Genomic DNA, 23,617 nt, shown 5'->3' with positions numbered 1-23,617 from the left:
CACCCCTAGGGAAACCTAGAGCAGTGGTCCCCAAACTTTTCAGGGTCATGCCCCTGTTACCCCAGTCTGTGCCTCCCCACAAGCTGGGTCTGGGAGCGGAGCAGTGGCTCCAGTGGGCGGGGGGAGGATGCAGACTGGAAAGGGGGCCAAGGCTGGACACAGCTGGGAGTGGGAGCAGAGCTCCGCCCAGGGGCTGAGGCTAGAAGCCAGAGCCACAGGCGTGGGGCCAGGAGCCTGGGCACGGGGCCAGGAGCAGAGCTGGGTGGCACTCCTTCCTGCCCCACTGGGGGCTGGTCCGGGCCCCAGCCATGCTCCCCCAAATGGGGTACACCCCACAGTTTGGGGACCTCTGACCTCAAGGCTCTGTGCCATGGAGGCACAGCAATGCTCACTGGGGGGGCGTGAGGTCTAAAGTGCAGCGACACGCTGTGCAGGAACTCACCTGCGTGGCCCCTGCTGGTGCAAACGTACCGCAGTGCTGATTCGCACGTCGATGGTGCAGACGGCTGCGCCAGGCAGACAAGCCCTTGGGGACAGCTGCTTTCATGGAGCGATGGCAGTCTCCCCGAGTCAAGGCTGTGAGTAGCTTTCAGGCAGACTCAGTCTGAAGCTCTCTGCCTGAGGTGGCAGGTGTGGTCGCCGCTGGCAGAGGATTCATGGGTTTGATTGCTGTCACGGGCCCCACTGCAGACTGGAGTGCTGGATATTTGAGGGGTTTTCAAGTTTTCTCATTTTTTCCCCGTCTTAAAGCAAAAACGATTGGCCTAGCAATGCCAAACGTGGCTCGTTCTGCTGTCCCCAGTGAGCACTGCTGCCTTTGCCCAGCCGGTACAATCACTCTGGAGCTCTTCCATGTGCTTCTCTTGAACCTCTGAGATGTCTGTGTTCTTTATAGACGCTGCAGCTGTGACATTCCAAACTCTCCGCGTTTCCTAAAGCTTCTGTTTGGCTCGCCAGGCTTACAGGGTTTAGGACTTGAGCAGCCACAGATTGGAGGCGTAGAGGCCCACGTTCAACGGCCAGGCTGGACAGAGTCTAGACGTTTGTACATGCCTTATGGGCGCTGGCCGAGCCTGACAGCCACCTGGACAGTCATTCTTTTCAGGAGACATATTTCAAAAATTGAAAGTATTTCCTAGAGTAGACAAAGGGCATCACTGGGAATGTAGGGAAAGGAACTGCAGCAACACATGGCAGTTAAAAACGCAACCCAACCCGGATGTTGGCCAGCCAGAAATTGTAAACTAGGTGAAACTTTAGAAGTTCCTGTTGTTTGGAAGGGCAGCAATACAGACATGGCCTGGGCAGTGAGTGACGGAATGGGGCTGCTTCCCTCAGGATGGCACATACTGGCTAATGCGGCACTCACACCTGAGCCCGTACCTGGATGTAATGTAAGCAAATGATGGGGGTAGGGGCTTCGTTAGGATTGCAGGACTTAGTGCGAAGGAGGAGAGTGAACAGCAGCTGCCACAAACTCAGTCTCCACCCGATCTGTGGCCCATCCCCAAGTGCAGAGTTCAGCCTGTCCCCTGCCACACACTGATTTGGCTTTATGTCTGAATTTCCAGAGAAACTGGATGAGATCTTGGCAGCAGCTGAGCCCTCGCTGAGAGCAGACATTGTCGAAGCAGATTCCAGGGCAGCCACTGTGAAGCAACGACCCACGAGCCGGCGCATCACGCCCGCGGAGATCAGTGTGAGAGAGGAGGGCGTCTGGGCATGGGAGGGGGTTCTGCTTACTGGCGTCCAGCAAGGACGGCAAGTGTTATAACAAGCATCTAGCTGTGGGGCAGCAAACAGCAAGGGTACAAAGGAGCCAGAGCAGGGAGACGTTTTCTTGGGATGGAATGTGGGGGGGTAGGTTAGCTGAGAGGACATTGGTCAGCATAGTGAGTGGAGGGAGGCCAAAGAGGTTGCAGGAGAGAGGGGGATGGGAGATGGGGCAGTGGGCTCATGGGGAGATGCTAGAGAGATTGCAGTGGGGAGGGAGATGGGGGAGCAGATGGAGTAGGGGGGTCGTGGAGTGCAGAGGGGAGGCCAGAGGTTGCAGGGGAGATGGGAGGCCAGAGGTTGCAGGGGAGATGGGGGACCAGAGGGGAGGCCAGAGGTTGCAGGGGAGATGGGGGAGCAGAGGGGAGGCCAGAGAGGTTGCAGGGGAGATGGGGGCCAGAGGGGAGGCCAGAGGTTGCAGGGGAGATGGGGGGCCAGAGGGGAGGCCAGAAGGGTTGCAGGGGAGATGGGGGAGGAGAGGGGAGGCCAGAGGGTTTGCAGGAGAGATGGGGGGACAGAGGGGAGGCCAGAGGTTGCAGGGGAGATGGGGGAGCAGAGGGGAGGCCAGAGAGGTTGGAGGGAAGATGGGGGGGCAGAGGGGAGGCCAGAGGTTGCAGGGGAGATGGGGGAGCAGAGGGGAGGCCAGAGAGGTTGCAGGGAAGATGGGGGAGCAGAGGGGAGGCCAGAGGTTGCAAGGGAAATGGGGGAGCAGTGGGGAGGTCAGAGGTTGCAGGGGAGATGGGGGGCCAGAGAGGTTGCAGGGTCAATGGGGGGCCAGAGGGGAGGACAGAGAAGTTGCAGGGGAGATGGGGGGCCAGAGAGGTTGCAGGGGAGATGGGGGACCAGAAGGGTTGCAGGGGGTCATGTCCAGGGCGATATCGAGAAGGCCAGTGGCCATGCTGGGTGTGACGGGGAGATGGACGGTGAGGCGGTGCAGGTGGCAGGGAGGACAGTGCTCCAGGTCTGTCCGGCGTGAGAGCGCAGGCTGGCTGCAGCATGTCAGGGCACCTGGGGGTTGAGTCTGGGATTTCGGGAAGATGATAAAGGAGGGAAGACAGTCCGAGAGGTGATTGGAGCAGGACTCAGGCTCTGGAGGACTCAGTGAGGACTCAGGGTCCGGAGATGAGGCAGGACAGATCATTGGGACTAGTGGAGGACTCCGGATAAAAGAAGGGCAAGAGAGAAGTCTGAAGCCTGAGGCGGTTTTAGACAGAGGATCTCCGAGGCTGGAGCAGACAGAGACGTGGCTGAGGCGCTGGGGAAGTGCCATGTACCGTCACTGCAGGGTGAGGTGTTGCAGTGCAGCAGTGAAATGGGCACGTGGGAGGGAGGCGCGGCTAATGGCCGAGGGTTTTGAGACGTCCTTGAGGGAGAAGAGAGTCAGAGACAGAGGTCGGGGGTGCGGGGGAGAGTGGGCCCCTGAGGCTGTGAGCTTTGCGCCGTACATTCGCTATAAGCTCTACGGATGCGGCTTATTTCCATTACACTCCAGGGACCGCAGCCTGCTCCCAGTGAAATCAGTGAGGCTTTGGCTGTTGGCCTCAATGGGAGCCAAGAGGGAAGGCGACGCAGCTCCCCTGGACTGTTACGTTAGCGAATGCTCGCCACCCCATGCTGTATGAAGGCCCCGCTGCGCAGGGCACTGCACACACAGCAAGAGACGGGCCTTGCCCAGAGTTCAGGCCTGACCTCAGTGCCCACTCGTCCTTCACACCACGTAGCAGAGTGGGACAGTGCTGAGGTTGAAGTTTTGTTTCTGTTCAGTGGAGTCCGGTGTCAGAGTGACGTTCCCGTCTTTGTTTCTTTCCTAGTCACTATTCGAACGCCAGGGAATGGCAGCTCACTCGGGAGTTCTCCCAGGGTCCGAGAAACCCCACGTGTCCCTACGCAAAGGAATGCCCCGGACAAAATCTGTAGGTAAGGCAAACTGCAGGACGGTCCGTTCTTAGAGACAGGGTGAGCTCTGGGAAGGGTCTGCTGCAGAACACGAGAGGTTCACGAGCCAGCAGGTTCACGAGCCAGCACGAGAGGTTCACGAGCCACTCCTCCAGCACCTTCCATCCCAGGAGCTCGACAGCCTGGTCAGATACTAATGACAGAGCTCACACCCCTGGAGGAGGTCGGAAAATATCAGCATCCCGTTCCCCAGGAAGCCAGGCCCAGGAGTGAAATGGCTGTGTGGTACAGCTCAGTCCGAAGGGCCCAGGGCCAAGTCCGAAGGGCCCAGGGCCAGGCCCGAAGCCCTGTTGTGCCACAAGGACGTTACTGTGAGGCTAAAAGAGGAGTTGCTCCTGCTGGCGCTGAAAGGGCTGTCACATCTCATGTCTGCTGTGGATTGGCGCAGAGGGGGACCTGTAACCCACACGCACCCTGGTCCAGAGAGCATCCAGTCCAGATCAGTGATCCCCAAACTTCCAAGGGTTGTGCCCCTCCAACTCCTGTCCACACCCCTCCCTGGAGCCGGGGCCGTAGCCTGGAGGGTGGGGACACGGATGGGGTAAGCGGGCCAAGGCTGGGGCTGCAGCTGTGGGGGGTCTGGGGCCAGGAGCAGGACTGCACCCAGGGGCCAAGGCTGGGGGCGAGGACAGATCCACAGATGGGCTGTGGTGAGGGCTGGCAACCGGACCCGTGACCAGGTGCAGCTCTGTTCCTGGTCTCCCCCAGCCTCGGCCCCAGGCCGGAAACAGAGCCAGGGCCAGCAGCTAAAGCTCTGGGCCGGTGCAGGGCTGGGAGTGGAGCCATGCCAAGGCTGGGCACAGGGCCAGGAGCTGGGGATGCGGCTGGGGGACGGATCAGAGCAGAGCTGGTGGTGGGGAGGGGCTGGGTAGCTCTCCCTCCTTGCCCCCTGAGAGGGCTGGCCCGGGCCCTTCTGTCCCCCCCCAGATGTTCCTCCAGCCCCAGAGTTTGGAGACCTCTGGTCTACATAGAGACCAAAGCAGGCTCTGGCTGGGGGGTACGACTCAGGAGCTAAGTGATCCAGGTGGTGGCAGGAGAAGCATGTCAATTCCATGTCTGTTTTTGTCTTTTTCTCTGGAATTATGAATATATTTGTTTATTTCTGTGCTAAACCCTTAGTTTTTGGGACTTGGGGGCAGTCAGGTTTGGAGTGGGGGAGAGGAGGGGTTGTTGGATAAGAGAGAGAAGCTGAGGGAGAAGGAGGTAGAAAGGAGAGAGAGGAGAGTAGTGGGTACCATATAACAGGTACCTACAATAACCTGGATCCATCCCTGTGACTAGGGACAAGAGAGAAAGTCAAGTCTCTCTTACCAGCACTCCTGTGTGTTACATCCTGATGTATATGCAGCCAGAAGAAAACATGCTCTTTGGCAAAAATGGGAGCAAATGAACGACCGGAACCTCCCAGTCAGGAAAGGAGCCTGGCAGAAAATTGAAGGATGTGGTCGCAGGACTCCCAGATCCTCCTGGAGGCAAGTTACATTGCAAAGAAGTCCGATGGTGCAATCCTGCCTGGTGCTCTGTGTGGCTGTTCAACAGGCAGAGAGAATCTACAGCACACCCTCGTGGAGGCATGAAGAGGAGTGCAGATTGCTAGACAGAGCCATTCACATATGTCAGATACCCTGTGTTCCACCCCAGAGTGTCACGCAGGAAGGTCTCGTTTTCTTTACCAGGAACCAGCTACTCAGTGAGACCGTTGGCCATTATGTTTCCGACCTGTGTAATACACTAAGGCATATGAATATGAGCAATTAAATAGTGGACCAATTGGAGACTGAGTTATTGTGATTTAACAACTAGGTCAAAGCAAGGTTATTGCAAGAAGTGGACTTGCCTTTGCCAGAAACAGGAGATATTTACAGGACTAGCGAAAACTGCTTTTCACCGGAAAGTGGTAACAAGCGGAGAATGACCTGCAGTATATCCAGGTTAAACACACACAGCATGGTACAAGGACAGAATACAGAGACCAGATTTGTTTGCAGTAAATGTGGAAGCAATCACAACACTGTGCTAAGTATCCAGTGTGCAGGGGGTGCAGTGCAAAGCATTCAGTGAAAGCAGCCATGTTACCAAAGTATAGCTGAGCCCAAATTGCAAAGAAATACAAAATAAGTTCATGAGCATACAGCCGAAGGACAAAGCGATGATGATGAAGAAGAAGAAGAAGATGAAGCAGAAAACAGAATTCTTGGTTGGGTCCCATAAGAGATTTACAAGGCAAGATTCTACAACTGATGGGGGTTATTCAGCACGGGAAATAAATGAATAAAAAGTAAACTTCAAAATAGATCCTGGAGCTGAGTGCAACATAATCACAACAAGCTTATACAGAATTAATTGTGACTGCCCAATGTTAAAATTAAAAAATGTGCTTCTTTCATTTAATGGACATGAAATTAGCCCCCGTGGCAATGCCTCAGGGGAATGTTTATATAAGAACAGCTTTCAGAGTAGCAGCCGTGGTAGTCTGTATTCGCAAAAAGAAAAGGAGGACTTGTGGCACCTTAGAGACTAACCAATTTATTTGAGCATAAGCTGTAGCTCATGAAAGCTCATGCTCAAATAAATTTGTTAGTCTCTAAGGTGCCACAAGTCCTCCTTTTCTTTTTATATAAGAACAGGTTACACGTGTTCTCATGCGGGCTTAAGCTGAAGAGCAGTATGCAAATACGGATGATCAAATGTGTATATAACTTGTCTTCAAAACAGGATGCCACAGATATCTAAGAATTGGTTGAGGTGTTTAATGGATGGGTATGCAATAAGGATATAATACATCACGTTAGCGTAGATCCTAAAGTGCCACCAGAAATACAGGTATGAAGTACCATTAGCACTGAGAAAGTGTAAAAGCTGAACTTGAATGGATGGTAAAATAAGATATTGGAAGCAAATACAGGCACCAGCTGACTGGGCTAAGAGTATGATCACCATAATAAACCAAACAAGCCAAGGATTTGCATAGATCCAAAAGATTGGAATAAGGCCAGGTGAGATGCAGCACCATGAGAGGAGGCCACAGCAAGGCTTAAGCATGCAAGAGTATTTTCAGTTTTGAATGCAAGCCAAGACTTTTAGCAGGTCTGACTCGATAAAGGAAGTGCAGAAGTCTGAGCCACCAACTCGCCTTTTGGTAGATACATGTTTAGATTACTTCCTTTTGGGGTTGCCTCACCACCTGAGGAGACCAAAGCATAATGCCTCAGATCTCTGGGGATCTGGGTGGGGTGGAAGTGCTTGCTGATTGGCTGATTTGGGGAAAGAAAGATCAGTAATACACTGAAAGACTGTAAGGTTCTGCTCTGTGCCAAAGAAAAGCTATTTAAAGTGAAGAGAAACAAATACCAGACGGGGCTAAATCTGAGCACAACTGAATAGGAACGTAAGAGCCGCCACACTGGGTCAGACAAAGGTCCATCTAGCCCAGTATCCTGTCTTCCAACAGTGGCCAGTGCCAGGTGCTTCAGAGGGAATAAACAGAACAGGGAATCATCAAGTGGTCCATTCCTTGTCCACTCCCAGCTTCTGGCAAACAAAGGCTAGGGACACCCAGAGCATGGGGTTGCATCCCTGACCATCTTAGCTAATAGCCATTGATGAACCTACACTCCTTGAGTACAAGCCAAGAAGGGTGAAGGCAGTTGTACAAATGGAAAGGTCCTCAAAACGGGGGTCGTACAGAGATTCCTATGCACGTTCACACATCTAAGCTAGTTCATCCCTAATACGTCACAGTGAAGTGCTCCATTCAGAATGCTGCTTGAGGACAGTACAGAATGGTCCAGGGATGCCTGGCAAGAGGAAAGTTTTGGGGAATTAAAAGCAAGTTGGCAAAGAAGCACTGGTACTGGAATACTGTGAGATTCAAGATGGGTAAGGTAATACTTTTTATTGGACCAACTTCTTCTGTTGAAAGAGACAAGCTTCCAAGCTACATAAAGCTCTTCTTCAGAGCCGAAGATCTTTGCTGATGCAAACTTAAATGGGTTCGGGACAGTCCTGCAAAATGGTCACCCGGAGGCGGATGCTTTCAAACCACTGACACACACATGTTCACACTGAAAGAGAAATGCTAGCCATTGGTTCTGGTGTGAGCTGTTTTGTGAAAATGCTTATGGCTAGTAATTGTTCGAGATAGGATCAGGTCATAGGCAGCTGGGAAATGTTGTAAAAATCATTGTGCAAAGCACCACCCAGACTCAATAAGTGATCATAAAACTGCAAAAATACGCATTAAAAACGAAATACAGACCCAGAAAGGAGCTCTGTATAGCAGACATGCTTTCAAGAGTGCCTGTAAATAGGGAAAGCAGAGAATTGCAGAAAGAGGACCTAGAAAGAGGATTTGTGTGTTTCAGACATCTGAGGCATCTTTTCATAAGCCTAGAGTTTGAGTTCTCTGGGACAACGACTGTCCTGTTTGTACAGTGCCTAGGACAATGAGGCCCTGAGACCTAGTCAGGGCTCCTGGCACTACTGTCATACCAGAGATAATACACACAACATGAGGTTGGAAATGCTAAATATGATCTGCACCACTCACCTGGGCCTGGAGAAGTTTGAGCAGAGATGTCCAATTCTGGCCTGTCATGGGGACAGCTATCAAAAATATGGTATCTGAGTGTGAGCAGATACAAGGAGTGAAGCCACACGTGATTCCCAATCATCCTTAGTCCAAGGCTGGCACAGATGTATTTGAATTAAATAGGAATAATACTTTGTATTAGTGAACTGCTACTCAGATTTGTGTGAATTCAGCTGTTCCACGGCTCATTGAGTAGCAGTGTGTGCTGGCAATCACAGGGGCCTCACCATGGAATTCCAAGTGAGCTAGTAAGAGCTATTAGACCACCAGTTCAGAAGTGTCTTATTTCAGAAATTCTCTTTGATCTCTCAGTCCAAGCCCACCCTGACAAGCCCATGCCATGCACAGGCAAACATGTTAGTGGAAAAAACAGTACAAAGAGCAACGAACTTGTTGATCAATAAAGAACCCTGGTGATTTCAAGGGATGCATAACTAGCACTGTTAGACTCTCCCAGCACACCTCACAGCTAGAGCTGACGATTAGAATCTCCGGCTCAAGACTCATGGACAAAAACCTCAGTGTCAACATACAACAAGTTCCTTGAGCCAAAGAACTTGAGGGGTTTACAAAAGAGCTCTGTGTGCCTGGAAAGCAGAACAGAAGAAGAAGAAATGTTAGAGACTGTTAGATCCCAAGCCGTCTGCCCCAAGGTCATTGGTGCTAAGGGCCAGTCCTGCGGGATGGATCGATGACATCTAAATGAAACCAAAGAGGACACTGGCTCTACTTCCTGAGGACATTCATGATTTCAGAGGGAGTTAAGCATCTAAATACCTTTACAAGTTTGGCCCTTAGGCACTTAGAAGTTTAGGTTCCCTTGACTTGACTTAGGATCCGAAGGCCCTGATCATCAAAGGTCATTAGGTGGCCTTCCACCTATGCAGCTAGGCCCCCAGGCTAGGGGGAGAGACAGGCACCTAAGAAAGGGATCCTCAAAAGCCAGCAGGCTGCATGGGGAGCCACCTAAGCTAGCCAGGAGTGAAATGCTGAGGAGAAGGGCTTAGGTGCCCAATCAGCTGACTGATGCTCCTGGCTGATGGACCAGAGAAGAAACCTGCCTGTCTTCGGGCACCTCAGCTGTGAACTCCCTCCTGGAGTCAGGCACCTGAGCCCAGGCCAGCTGCTTAGGCAGCCCGTGCTCTATCAGCTGAAACAGCCTCTTCCATCTCTGTCTCCGTCTGTCCAGCTCGCCCTACCTTGTCCTGTCCTAGCTGTCTGTAACGCAGGCTTATACGTTGGTGGCCTGCATCCGGCCATCTCCCTGCAGAGTCTGAGAAGGGTTATGTCGTAGATGTGCTCAGAACACTCCAGCAGGATCAGGCCCTGCTGGTGAGACCGATGGCATTGGTGTGAGCCAAGGCTTCAAGCTGCTCATGGGCTGTGGGCCAGCATCAACATTCAGGGAGCTGATTGTTGGGAACGTAGGCACCCAGAGGATTTAGGTGCCTACAGGGTTAAATGGAGGCTGAGCAGCAGGTTTGAAAATTTCAGTGGTGCGTAAATGGTGGATTTAGGCACCTAAAGAGGCAGAGAGGTGCCTAAATAGCTTTGAGGATCATGTGCCTAAGTCAGTTCTGAAAAGGAGACTTAGTGCCTTAGATCTTGCAACACTGAACCGAGTAGGACCTAGATACCTTTAAAATCTGGGCCCTGGTGTGTCTGTGGCTGACTCGCTGAGCTGTAAAAGGAGGGTGCTAATGCTGCCCTGCCTCAGGCGGTGTGTGGAGGACAAATGCAGCACATCACATACTGCGCTCAGTTACTGCGGAGCCAGGGGCCACGTCCCTAAGGCAGAGAGGGGCCCAAACACTCTTGGCTCTTGCACCATCTAAGAAGGGAATGTGGCCAGTGGCAACTCAGCCCAGGCTTTCTGGTTGTGGCATCGGCCGAATTCTGTGAAGGAAGGAGTTGTGTGGTGGGTTTGGTGTGTGCTAGCCAAGCCTGGATTCCAGAAAGACCGTCCCAGATGACGGTGATATTCAAGAAGATATTCCTTGGACTGCTCTGTGCTGGGTTCTGGACCGCTCAGTTATCTGTCTTTCTGGGTTTTTATCTGAGGGCCCAGAGCATTGCTTTCTCTTAGGATTACTACAGGCTAGCTGGAGTGTGACCCATCACCGCTTGGCCACCTTCTCACTGAAAAGGGGCAGAGCTCTGTTTTTGCCTAGGAGAAGCTGGGGGTCTGTCTGTGTTAGGGGTATATTTCTTGTATTGCCTGTGATCGTATCCAGAATAAAGATCGGATCACGTCTGTGACTGTCTCCGGTCAGCAGTTCAGAGGCATTATCTACCTGATGCGGAAGTCTAGGGGATTCCAGCACCATGCTGCTTGGTCTGCCTGTTAGGAATACCACAGTTAGTTTTGTCTCTGCCGTCCCAGAGGAGGTGGATGCATTTCCAGGACTAGTGTTCCTGGTGGGGCTTTTCCTGGGTTTGATGTCAGACTCGAATACTATGCCTACTCCTCCAGATTCTCCTTTCCCCATTCCATACATTTCACTTCTGGGATTATAAAGGAGGGAGTATCTTGGGAAGGAGGTGGGCCAGCCTGGGGTCTGTGGTATCGTCAAGCCACACCTCAGGCACACAGGCAAGGTCTACGTTTTTCTTTTCAGGTCTGATTCTCCTGAGGTATCTGGAGATAGTCTTCGCCCCTTGGCCTTTTCTGGACTCTTGAGGATTTGTCCACTTTGACCCAGGCTCATTACCCTGTTGGGCCTTTTATACCTTGACCTAAGTGGCCCATCTGACATCAGCTTTCTTATGTCCTTCCTTGTCATGGACTTCCTACTAAGAAGTTACTGTGTAGACATGCTGTATCTTAATCTACCCTTCCCTAGACTGGCAAAGGGATACAACTACTGCTTCTCAGAGAAAGGTGTCCTCTGCTTTGAGCTAGAGCACGAGCCATCTGAGTCAGATGAAAAGAAGGAGTGGAGGAACCTGGCCCCAGTCCCAGACCAGTGTTCTCTGTCTTCAGTGACCACTGCCTTCTCTTCTTCTACTCATGACTGTGAACAGCTTCAGAAGTTGCTGGTTTGTCTGACAGAAGCACCTCAACTTACGTGTTAGGCATCAGGGAAAGATCCCACAAAGACAGTTGGAAGTTTCTATTCCCTATCAGAAATGGAGGCCTGGAACCAGCTGGGGATATTTGGAGCCCATGGGCCCATAATGCAGCAAAAAGGCTAGTAACTGGTGGTTCGGGGTGCAGAAGGTGAGGGATCAAACCCAGGGACAAGATTGCACAGCTATCAGTACAGGCGTACGCTCAGCATGGATATTCTTCTTGTTGGCTTATTTATTTTCTATAATAGATAATATAAATAAATGAAATGAAGTAAAATGATTTGGTTGGCGCCCGCGTTTTGGCATCACAGTAGAAATGGGCTGTGGAAGATCAGAATGAGGTAAGGGGAGCGTCACGGTGAACCAGCTCAAAAAGGGCAGTGCAGAAAGGCATGAAGCAGGCTGTGAGGAAGTGGATGCCTGGGGCATCAGACCTGGCATCATCAGCAGAGCGTGCAGGGCCATGCAATGAGGAACGAGTGTGGATAAGTAGATGGGGTGCAGTTCTACAGGGCGTAGAAGGCAGCACAGTGGCGCTGTGTTGGAATGGTGGGTAGGGACAGAATGGAGAAAGTGTCTTGTCTCCCACCCTCCTTCCCCTTCCCTTTCCAGGGATCCATCTGAGCCCTGGGCACTTTCTCTCTAGCGTGGAAGCAACAGAAGAGATTCCTGAGCAGTTTGAAGGGGATACATGTCATCCCTGGCACTTGTCGTAGCCTTATGGCGAAGGCACTTGGCCAGGCACCCAGGAGAGCTGGGCTCAAGCCCCAGTTCTTCCGCCAACTCCCTGAGTGACCTGGGGCGAATCACTGACTCCTGCTGGGCCCCTCGCCCCATCTGGGCCATGGAGTTAATGAGGCTTCTCCGCTCTCCTTGGAAAACGAAATGAGACGTCAGCACAGGAGATGGACATAAAATATAGAAGTGGGCGGGGGCTGAAAGGAATAGAAACAGGTGTTTAAAATACAAATGAAACAGAAATGAGTGGGCATGGGGTGAACACTCCTGGGGCTCGTCTGCCCAGAGAGTTAGTGCCTGGCAAGCTGGGGTGTTAATCAGTAGCTCACAAGCCTTTGGGCTCACTGGAGCGCAGTGAAGTTGCCTGCCCAGCGCAGTACGCAGCTGCCTTAGAAAAGCAGAACAGGATGCAAAATAATAGAGAAAGTAACTGACATGCCAAGCCGTGGCACGCCCTCATCTTCGGTGCTCACCCAAGACTGGTTACTCACATTGAGGAAGATCTAGCTGAGGCTGACCAGAGCCAGGAAGGCAAATGATGATTTGAGGTGTAAGGTGGGGTTGGGGTAGGAGGGGCCAGATTCACAGGGGAGACCAGGAAGAGTCTAAATTGGTGTAACTCACATCTTCTTTCGGCCCCCTGAGTGTACACGGTACATCAGTTTACTCTCCCCCAGACTGCCTTTTGCCAGCCCAGGCGCTGATATCCTTCTTTTGAGTGGTACCTTAGCCTGAAAACAGTCTCACTGAGTATTCAAAACACTAGAGTAGTGGAGAGAGACATTGGTCCGTAGTTATGAATCTATTTACCAGCACAGAAGGCAGATCCCTTGGACACATTCCCCTGAGTTTCAATATGTGTAATTCACTCCCAGGGAGGAGAAGTGGGGACAAGATAGAAGTGTGGCAGGGCAAGCAGCAAAATGGGAGGGTGCAGGTGAGAATGTACATTGTAGCAGCCACCCCTGGCTCTAATCAACCCCAACCACCTTCTGGCTGCCTTCAGGGAAGCTCCCGTGCACCTTGGTATTTGGTGACTGTGTCCAAGGACTCTGTGTCTAATTACAGCATCTCTGGATTTGGCCCTGGGATTATTTAGCCTGGCCAGGGAAGAGGTGGAAAGGACCAACAGAGGGATTTATAATAAATTGATGAAGGACATAGTGGGAGCCAGTCATTGCCTGCCCTGCACCCTGTCTCGTCAAACAGGGGAGCAAGCTGCGAAATTAGTGGCTAGTCGTGTAGCATAAAGATGAGGAGGGTCGCTTCAAAACTAGAAATGCAGTGGGAAGTGGAATCCCGCACTAGGGCACCAGACCTCCAGCTTGCAGTGCCCAGGGAAGGACTGAATTCTCAGCAGGCCCCATCTCCCTTTGTTCTGGGATTCTGACTTTGCTGTTCTTCTGGTTTCCTAGGTGAAGATGAGAAACTTGCTGCTTCCTTTATGGATGGGAAATTTCCTCGGAGCACGTCAATGCAAGACACCGTCAGGGAAGGGCATGGAATCCCACCCCCACCTCAGACGGCTCCACCCCCTCCTCCATCTCCATATTACTTTGACACAGGCCCTCCCCCATCCTTCTCCCCACCTCCACCTCCGGGAAGGGTTTATGATACCATAAGATCGAGCTTTAAGCCGAGCCTGGAAGCCAAACTCCATGGCCTCCCCCAGGTTATCAGTGCAGCTGAGATGTATGACCAGGCAAGGACTTCCATCCCGTATCCTGAAAGGCAAAAGAGAGCCCGGTCCATGATAATCCTGCAGGACTCCTCTCATCTTCCTGTAGAGCCAACAGAGATCCCCCGGCCTGGCCCTTCCGCCACACCCCCAGAGAAGCTGAAAAGGAAAGGGCGAGTGATTGATAACCCTTACGCCAACATGGGCCAGTTCAACGTTAGCCTGTTTGCTCCCACCAAGCCCCAGAGGAAGAAGAGCCCTTTAGTGAAGCAGCTGCAAGTAGAGGACGCTCAGGAAAGAGCAGCTTTATCCATCACTGGAGGCTTTACGCGGGAGCCCTCTCCCACACGCCGGAGCCATCGCATGAGTGGCATCGAGTATCAGCACCACGCTGGCATCGCTCAGGTCGACCCCTCGAGCATCCCCTTTGCCACTGCCATAGCTGGAGTCATGAAGGACAGAGAGCGTCGTCTTGATGAGAGGCGGAAATCCACTGTCTTCCTCTCGGTTGGGGCCATTGAAGGGAGCCCCCCCAGCATCGACATGCCATCCCTGCAGCAGTCCAGGTCTATTGATGAGCGGCTGTTAGGAAGCCGAGATGTACTGCTGCCTTCACCTGTCTCAGCTTTAAAGCCATTAATTAGCAGCTCTTCCTCAACGTTCATCCACCCGCTCACAGGAAAGCCCCTAGATCCAAACTCGCCCCTGGCGCTTGCGCTGGCCGCAAGGGAGCGAGCCCTGTCCACTCAAGTCCCATCCAGGTCGCCCACCCCAATCCAGAGCCCAGATTCAGACCGAGCAGCACCCCTGTTTGTGGACATCCAAACCAAAGAACCAGAAAGGGGGGAGCTAGAGGGCCTAGTATCACCTGCATATTCGCCCGGAGCCAAAGGGGCAGCAGGAGCAGCTCCTGGGACTTTGGCCCCTACAAAAAGCCACTGGGGGACTCCAACAACACTGAGAAAAGAGACTGAGACAAGAGCAGAAACACCTGTGAAAGAAGAGAAAAAACACGAAGACAAGAAATCTATGATCATTAGTATAATGGACACATCACAGCAGAAGACAGCCGGCCTCATCATGGTCCATGCAACCAGTAATGGCCAAGAGGAAATAGGACTTGAGATGAAGGAGGAGACACCAGATGTTCCTGAAGCAAGCGTGGAGCCGGCAGAGCTGCCCAAAGCGGAAACTGAGCCCAGCCCTGTGGGAAAGTCTCCGGTTAGTCCAGCATCTGACAAGACACTTGGTCAAGGAAGTTCAGAGGAGGAAGCGGAGCCCTACACAGTTACCCTCCCACCAGCTCAGCTGTCTTCAAGTGATGAAGAGACCAGGGAGGAACTGGCCAAGATTGGGCTGGTGCCTCCACCAGATGAGTTTGCAAATGGGGTACTAGTCACCACCCCTGGCACACCGATCAGCCAGCTGGCTACGCCTCGCACGCCATCCATGCCAGCGGCAGCCGTAGCACCTTCTGCCACTGGTGGAACACCCTCAGGGAAGACCTCTGATGCCCCCGTAGCCCCAGAGTCTGCCGCAGATTCAGGAGTAGAAGAGGTGGACACCAGAAGTTCAAGTGACCATCACCTGGAGACCACAAGCACCATCTCTACAGTCTCCAGTATGTCTACATTGTCCTCTGAAAGCGGGGAGCCTACTGACACATACACTTCCTTTGCGGATGGACAAACTTTTATACTCGAGAAGCCACCAGTGCCTCCAAAGCCAAAACTCAAGTCCCAGCTCAGCAAGGGGCCAGTTACTTTCAGGGACCCACTTTTGAAGCAGTCTTCGGACAGTGAGCTCATCTCCCAGCAACATGCGGCTACTCTGGCTTCAGCCAGTGTTGGTCGGCCACGCTACCTCTTTCAGAGAAGATCCAAGCTATGGGGGGACCCCATGGAGAGCAGGCCAGTCCACGGGGCTGAGGATGACAAACCAACTGTGATCAGTGAGCTAAGTTCCCGGTTACAACAGCTGAATAAGGATACACGATCACTGGGGGAGGAACCTACCGGGCCCCCTTTAGATCCCGGGAAGAAGTCACCTGTGGTCGCAGCACGGTAAGACTTATGCTGGTCAGGGGAGGGGATTGGTGCAGAGTGTAGGCACTCCAGGAAGATAGGGAAACTCATCAGCAATGGTGGCCTATAAATGTGCTGCATAATCACAAGATGCATTTTGAGGAACATTTCAGAGATGTCAGGATTCCTCAGCTGCACAGAGGAGAGAAAAGCTGAGACAGACACTCCTAGAAATTGTCATGTTTGGTTTTGGGGCATCTCCTTAATCCTGCCCACAAACACGGACCTTTCTCACTGTCTCCTTTCCTCTTCAAATTGCCTTTCTGTTGTTTCATGTTCCTTCTCTCTATGTCTTGAATCTGTTGTTAAATTGCTGTATTTGGTTGTGGGTTCCTCTTTTAAGTGTTTTCTCCTGAACAGTTAATAATTATTTGCATTTCTCTAGTGCCTTTTGTCCCAAAGGATCCCAAATGCTCTCAGACTAAGTACATAGGAATTGTGTAACCCATCAGTGAAAGCAAGCCACCTCTGAGGTGGGATGTGGCAGCCTTTGAACAGGCCACAGGAACATTACGCACTACCTCTATAACATGAAATGCAAATTAATCCCGTATCCGACTGAAACTGCAGAGGGAATTTAGGCTGGCTGAAAGTTGGCAGGAAAAATGCCATGTGAGTAGTCAGGGCCTCAGTTTTACATCACATCTGTCAACATTCCACCATCCATAACGCGGGTCTCCCGAGCACCATGACACAGTCACCCATGCTCCTCCCTGCAGCACGGCCCTTCCTGTCCCCACCCTGAGGCTTGGAGACTGTCACTGACTCAGAGGGGCGAACGCCCCCACTGCGGCGTCCACACCACTGCCCACACTACCTGAGGTTTTCCTCTTCAGGTCTCTCATTCAAGTACAGACCTGGCCAGAAACTGAGCTCTGACAAGATTGCTGCCCCAGAAGACAGGGATAAGAAGCCCATAGAAGCTTCTTTCTCCGTCCCAGCTATGTTAGATTCCTTCATCCCCACGATGCCCAGGAGACACCAGCTCCCACCCACACGTCAGTGACCTCCATACTCCCTTAGTGGTATCAATCTCTCCCCATTCCTCACAGATCTCAAGGGACACCAGCCCGGCCCTGCCTACGCAGACTCCCAGGAACACAAGCCTCCCATAGCCCTGCCTCTTCCTTCAAGGGCCCTTAGTAGTGTCAGCCTCCCCATTCCCTGAGTCATGGCCACTGCCCACAGACCCTTCCTGATCCCCATGCTCCGCAAGTGACCCTGGCTGCCCATAGCCTCCCTGTGCTCCTGCCCTGCTCAGCTCCCTCCCATGGGCCCAAGCCTGGATTTCTAGCTCCGACTCGGATTGTGCTGGTGGAGCTATACAGGGAAGGCCACAGTGGCCTCTCCCCGTCCAGCAGGTTAAATATCTCAGTACGCTGTGCTGAGGGCTATGAGCATGACCAGCGCCTCTTCTGCCCCCCTACCTTGGGTTCCCAGGGACACCAGCCTTCCTCTGTCTTCCCCAGCCTGAGAGACACCAGCTTTCCCAGCCCCACATACCCCCTCGGATATGCCAACGCCAGATAAACACCCTGCGACCTCCGTTGCTCCCTGAGTGACAGCCTCTCTCCATCCCCCACATTCCCTGAAAAACACCATCCCCTCTCTTGCAGAGGGACCCTCACCCGCCACATTCCTCCCCTGTCTCACAAAGGCACTGAGATATCTGCTCACCCTCTGTCGGCCATGGGCCTTGAATGGCTGCAGCCTGCCTCTCCACTGTACCTGCCACCCGAGACACCAGTTCCCCCCTGCCCCAGCTCTTTCCATCCCCACGTATTCTGGGACACCAGACTCTTCTGACCGTCATGCTTCAAAAGATGCTGGCCTCCCATGCTCCCTGACAGACATCATCCCAGATCCCAGCCCTTTTCCCAGAGAGCCCCCTCACTGTGCTCCGTGAAATCAGTTCCTGCACTGCAGTCTTCTGTTCCCCACGGCCCCTCAGTCCCGTGCCCTGCAGAGAGCCGCCAGCACCCCACCCTCCCCCACACTGTCACAGGGGGATGCTGCTCTTTCCCAGGCGTATAGCGTCTTTTGCTGGTCTTGTAGAGTTAAGTGTTTCTCATTCACTTTTTATGAAAGTTGTGGCCTTTCCTCTCTGAAATTTGGTGCACTTGGCGGGTGTCCAAGAACTGGAAATATTTCCCAGGAAGTCAGCTGTAAATAGGATATTCTAGAGTGATGTGAGGTGCTCTCTATCATTGTGCTAATTCCTTCTCTTTTATTCAACTCCTGTCAGTTCAGAAATTAACGTAGAGAACAATTTACAAATATACAAATGCAGCCCACTTCCGCACACTTTCCAGTCCCTGTGCTTGGTTTTAAGAGAGAAATTGCCACCCGAAGCTTCCACAGCACACTACCCTTCAGTCCCTCCAGTACTGTGACGAAGGACAAGAGAAGCCGAACTAGCTAAATCTGCTGCTGCTACCACCAGTGACAGCCCTTGGATGCGCCTGGTTGCTGAAGAATAGCGAGGTCCCGCCTGCCAGAGATGACCCTGAGCCCACAGTTGCCATTGCTGCTGCCAGAAATGGCCTTTGGATCCTGCAGGGTTGCATAAGGGGAGTGAAGATGCTGCTGCCAAAACCTCTGGTGCTGTCGTCCTTGAGCCCCTCCTTGCTTCAGGAGGCGAATGAGGGCCATTTGTTAGGGGCCAAGCTGAAGCCAGGTCTCAGGGAGTTGCCCAGGAATCTCCCCGTGGTTTGAGAAAGACAGTGAGGTCGCTGCTCCCAAAAGCCATCCCAGCACAGCTGCTACTATTGCCAGAGATTCTCATTAGACCAGAGCCCGGGGGGAGCTGGAAGAACGGCTGATTAAGCAGACCCGATGGTGCGCAGTTTTGTCTGTTCCTTATCCCATTAATTTCTGAGTATACAACAGGCAAACCATGGTGCATTTCTCTTCCAGAGGTTTATAGAGTTCCTGGCTAGAGAGCTCCAGGGATGAAAGACAGAAACTGGGTTCTCTGACTGTGTCTCCTTGCAAGACAGGCTCCCCCAGAAGGACGTTTGATGAGAGTCACTGAAAAAGAGGTCAAGAGGCACTGATAATGAAGAGAACACAAGGTCCGAGTTAAGGCAATCAGTAGTGAGAATATTCCTTCTCTCCTCCCTGTTCTTAGGCCATTGCTGAATAGGGTGAGGAAGGCTGTGCTTGGCCAAATGTCGCATGCTCTATCCACAGATGAAGATTTTGGACAATAGTGGCAAAACGGCAGCGCTTCCCCGTCCACGGATGCAGCACACATCCTGCAGGACAGTGCTCAAAACGGCACCATAGAGTCTGGCAGGGGATCCTGGCAGAGCCATGCGGCAGCATCCAGTCATGGAGTCTCGCTGGCATGTGTGGCACCCAAACTTTGCTCAACCCGCAACCACATTGGCAATTGCAAGGAGCCCATGGAGCCCAACAAGCACAGCATAAAGTTAGCTGCAGCCACCTTCATCTTTAATGTGGATGTGGCCCTTGGAGACGGCAGGTCCCAACATCCAGTGTTCTGAGCAGCAGAGAAACATACCAGTACCATGAAATAGCTGTGAGGTGAGTTAACTTCTGAGTTACCGTGTGCTAGCCCCTAAGGCAACATGAGCCGTCACGCAGTAGCTCCACTGGAGTGCTAGCCTTACATTAGCTGGCGGAAGGGTTATGAAAAGCTTGCAGCTGAAGGACGCTCTCTGGACACTACAGTGGAATCACTGTGTGACATGCGTTATCACAAGACAACTCCAAAGTTAACTCCTGATCCCTGAGTTCTTTGATCAGTGAGTGGTAGGCCTAGTAAGTCATAGTGAGCTGTGAAAAGGCAGCTGGAGACCTACATCCTAGCACCAGAGTCTGAAAGTATAGCCATACAGGGCGAATCTCACCTGTTACATGTACAACATTAAAACATATGTTTAAAATGGCATTCTCGTTTAATGTCCTTGTGTCATGTGACTCTGGCCGTGGCCATCCAGTCTCATCAGGGTTGTGCCATTCTCATTGGGTGTAGTGAACCTAGACCTAAACCTCCCACCTCTGCTGATCAGCTGTGCTGTAACCGTGGTCATCTGGACCTCAAGGCGTACCTGTGAACAAGTGTTCGACTCAAGCCAGGATTGTTCAATAGTGTCGACACAGTCTCAATTTTACGTGCCAGCTAATTCAGCGGAGAATCCGGGTTAGAGGGTTCTCTGCACAGAGTTTTGGTTCTTGTGTCTAAGCAACAACAGAACATGCCAGATGTATCGTTTGAAGCAAATTTTTAGATGCAAAACTGAGTTTTTCAGGTGCTGTTCTGGAAACCCACAACTGCTTTGTATTTCTACAGATCTGAAAGAGAGAGAGAAGAAAAATAAGCCCTTTAGGCATTTAGCTCCTAGGGTAAAGCTACCTCTTTCTATATACACTCATCAATTAATTCTGTTTCAGTCAAATGGTGTAACATTTCTGGTGTAAGCTTTCTGCCACTGCAGTTACAACCCCCTGTTTCCTTGTAGGCTTTTTGTCTCCTCATTGTGTCTAAACTCATGCACAAAAAAGAACTGAAGTTTCATTCCAGAGCCAGGGCAGATTCCTATGGAGAGCTGATTGAGGGGCTCAGATTTGGTGTTTGTCAAGTCAAAGATGAAATTAGATCCATTGTTCTCAGGCCCTTTCATAATGGGGATCCCCTGGTGTATAGGTACAATCACACAACCACTTCTACTCCTGTTTGGAGAGAATGTGGCCTTTCCAAGTCAGGTTCTGAATCCAGTGCAGGAGTACAGACAGGAGTGCCAGAATTAGGTGAAGTGAGAAACTAAATTCCTCCCCCAACCTCTCAGGAAGGTGGTCCCCCTAGGCTGGGACTAGGGTCCAATGGTGAAGTAGAACAGAGAATGCCAGTATTAGGTGAACAAATCTGTGTTCCCCTCCCTCCCCAGGAAAGGGTGGTCCCTCTGCCTCCTGGCAGGGCATGTGAGTTTAAGGAGTGTGGGAACAGCCTGCAATCAATTGAGCTAGAAACTGAGGCTCTGTCCAGAGCTGGATTGTGTTGGTGGAGCAGGTACTGTGAGTGTTAGTGCTAAGAACATCCCACCCATTCAGTTGTGCTCTCTTCTTCTCACATAGGGCTGGATTCTGCACCACTGAAGATGGCGCAAAATTCCAGTTGACTTCAGTGGAAGCAGAATGGGCCCCATATTCCCGTAGAGTCCATCCTTCACTTCAGGAGAGCCCCTGATGTTTGGCAATGTGGAGAAGCCCCTATTCATGGAGGCACACTTCAGTGTGATCACCTTAGCACCACATTTCAATTAGACACCCGCGGCTCGCCCGTGCCAGCTGACGCGGGATAAGGGGCTGTTTAATTGCTGTGTAGATGTTCTGGCTCTGGCTGCGCCCTGAGGTCTGGGACCCTCCTACCTCACAGTTCCTAGAGTCCAGCTTCCAGTCCGAGTCTGCCAGGACAGGACAGCCGTGGGTGTCTAATTGCAGTGTAGACATACCCTCTGTGATCTGAAACTCAGTGTGGCCCAGCCCTCCCCTGCCTGGTGTGTGTCAGAGGGATAATGCCTTGCTCATGAGCATACCCAAATGATAGGGAAATTGACCAGAGATCAAGCGCTAGAGTATTAAGGAAGCCATCTAGGTAAGAATGTTGAAACTCATCTTACCTGCAAACTTGCTGGGTGCTGGTATGTTGTTTTCCATGTGGTCCCTAAACTATGCCACCACCCAAAGGTGTTTTCAATGAGGCGGATGCTATGGCGTTCCTGAAACCAGTCTCTGTCTCCGTCATTGAGGTTTCCCTTCTAGACCTGGCACTGCAGACAGCAGTAGAACGTGATACACATGCCCTGTAGGGACACAGCTGTGGAGACACGGTATCGGGAGAGTACGGGCCATGTTTCTGGGTTAGTCGATGAAGAACTAGTGATTCGTTAATGGTTGTCTCCCCGCAAAGAAATTAGCCCTTTGATCCTGAGCAGACACACTAATCTGAAACCAATTAAAGATTTCCCTCCCTGGAAGAATGGGTGGGTTTGTGTTTTTTAAATGTTAATGTGCATTGCCTACAAGGAGACAGGGGCATTGTGGGTAATAAGTCTCAGCATGTGTTCATATCACAGCAAGCACAGCTGGCTTCACCTCATCTGATCACTAACGTACTAATCACAGCTCATGCACCCATTACTCTGAGGAGTGAGTAGAAGAGCAAACCTTGACTTCAGCTCATTTATGCCCACTGGGTTATCACATAGGAATGAGTATCTCAAACACGTTACCTACACATTGGTAAGAAACATACCCATGCCCCTGACAGATTATTTCAGTGTCAAAGTGGCCAGAAAAAGCAGGAATTAAACCTTACAAAGCTTATCCTCAGTGTTGATGTCAGCACTGAGAGCGTCCGGTGATGAAGTTTTGTTTTATACAAATTATTGCCTTGGTATAGGGGAATAGAGTCTCTGCTCCAGGGAGAAGACTGTTCCTGCCAACTTTAAAACTGGAAAGGAAGGTCACAAAAAGGAAGCTAAAGGAATTCAGGACTTTCCTGCTTCTAGATCAGCCTCCAAAGAGCCACATTTCAGCTGTAAGGCTATGGTCAAGGAACAGGTTGCCTAGCAGAAGGTAGAAGCAGTCAATGTAGCAAGCTCCCTGCAAGCCACCTTAGAGTGGTTCTGTAGGAGTTCCACCATGTTCACTCAAACTCATTGTGTAGGTAGATTAAGAGATTGGCTTGAAGAGTCCCAGAGGTTGCATACATGGTGAATAGAAAAAAGCCCCTCTCCCATTAGGAGAGGCTGGGCCTTGTAGAGGAGGGTTGAGGTCTCCTGTGGATTAAGGATTAGACCTGAATTCCCTTCTCACCACCAAAGGCAGATCTGAGGCACACGGGTGGGGCAGTAAGCAACGTTGCGGCAGCATTCATGGTTATCATGGATGTTGTGTTTATAAGTCTCCTATTCCTAATGCAGATTTGCTGTTGTCCATGGTTTCGATTGAAATACAGATTTTGTTTCCTATTTCTCCCTGTTTCACCACTCTGCAGATTGTGACCAAGAGACACAGCAGTGTCAGGTGTCAGAAAGACTTTCACTTGACTTACAGGCGTTCTGCAGTCATGTCATGGTGTTTGAAATTGCCCAAGGAAAGCTAGGGAAGCCGTTTCATGCCCAGACCCTTTTACGTTAAAAGAATGGGAGGGACATTTTTCAAAAAGAGCTTGGAAGTCCTCTTGCTCTTCTACTTCATTCTAGCAAGCATAGCAAAGTTGTTACTGTGACATCCAGCTGGGACAGCACTCTCTTTAGAAACCCACTGAAATCCAGAGATGTTCACTAGGGGAATGGCCACCGTACTTTATGAGCCAGACAGATGTGTTTGTGGGGCTTGCTCTATGCATTGACTTTGGGTTGCTCTGCAGCTTCATAAGGATCGGGGGTGGCCTCCACCAGTGCAAGACTCACTTGGGCCTGACGTTTGTGTCCTGTATTGGGTGCTTGCCAGCACATTTCATTTGCTGTCTCTCATTTGGCAGAAGACAGTTATGTCTGAAACAATGGGACCGATTAAATTGCTTGTTTCTCTCCCTTTGGAGTCTGATGCAGGCAGGAGAGAGCTATATGTTCAGTACAATGTTCTTGTGAACTTTGTTCCATTGTAAGTGCAACCTCTTTCCTTGTAGAAACTTTTAATTAATCCAAGGTTAAGCCCCTGTGCTCGTAACACCAATACCAGATTGAAATATTG

General features: G+C 51.5%; 1 protein-coding gene across 9 annotated transcripts in view; it reads left to right on the top strand.

The window, feature by feature from the left end:
* SHANK3 (SH3 and multiple ankyrin repeat domains 3) overlaps window positions 1-23,617 on the top strand; it is a 769,810-nt gene that overhangs the window by 721,135 nt on the left and 25,058 nt on the right. For 5 of the 9 annotated variants that reach the window (XR_013635242.1, XM_073329053.2, XM_073329054.2 and 2 more), the window contains 3 exons: window positions 1,572-1,699; window positions 3,585-3,690; window positions 13,546-15,871. Coding sequence is in view for 8 of the 9 variants with exons in the window: in XM_073329053.2 (XP_073185154.1) it covers window positions 1,572-1,699; window positions 3,585-3,690; window positions 13,546-15,871 (2,560 nt within the window). In the remaining variant the exon portion in view is untranslated. Of the gene's footprint in view, window positions 1-1,571; window positions 1,700-3,584; window positions 3,691-13,545; window positions 15,872-18,137; window positions 19,809-20,210; window positions 20,264-23,617 lie in introns of those variants that run through there. The other 4 variants (XM_073329061.2, XM_073329060.2, XM_073329058.2 and 1 more) reach the window with 3 other exon arrangements.

The sequence above is a fragment of the Lepidochelys kempii genome, chromosome 1, assembly GCF_965140285.1.
Source record: "Lepidochelys kempii isolate rLepKem1 chromosome 1, rLepKem1.hap1, whole genome shotgun sequence".
NCBI classification, from domain to species: domain Eukaryota; kingdom Metazoa; phylum Chordata; order Testudines; family Cheloniidae; genus Lepidochelys; species Lepidochelys kempii.
This window is presented reverse-complemented; position numbering and strand designations above follow the sequence as displayed.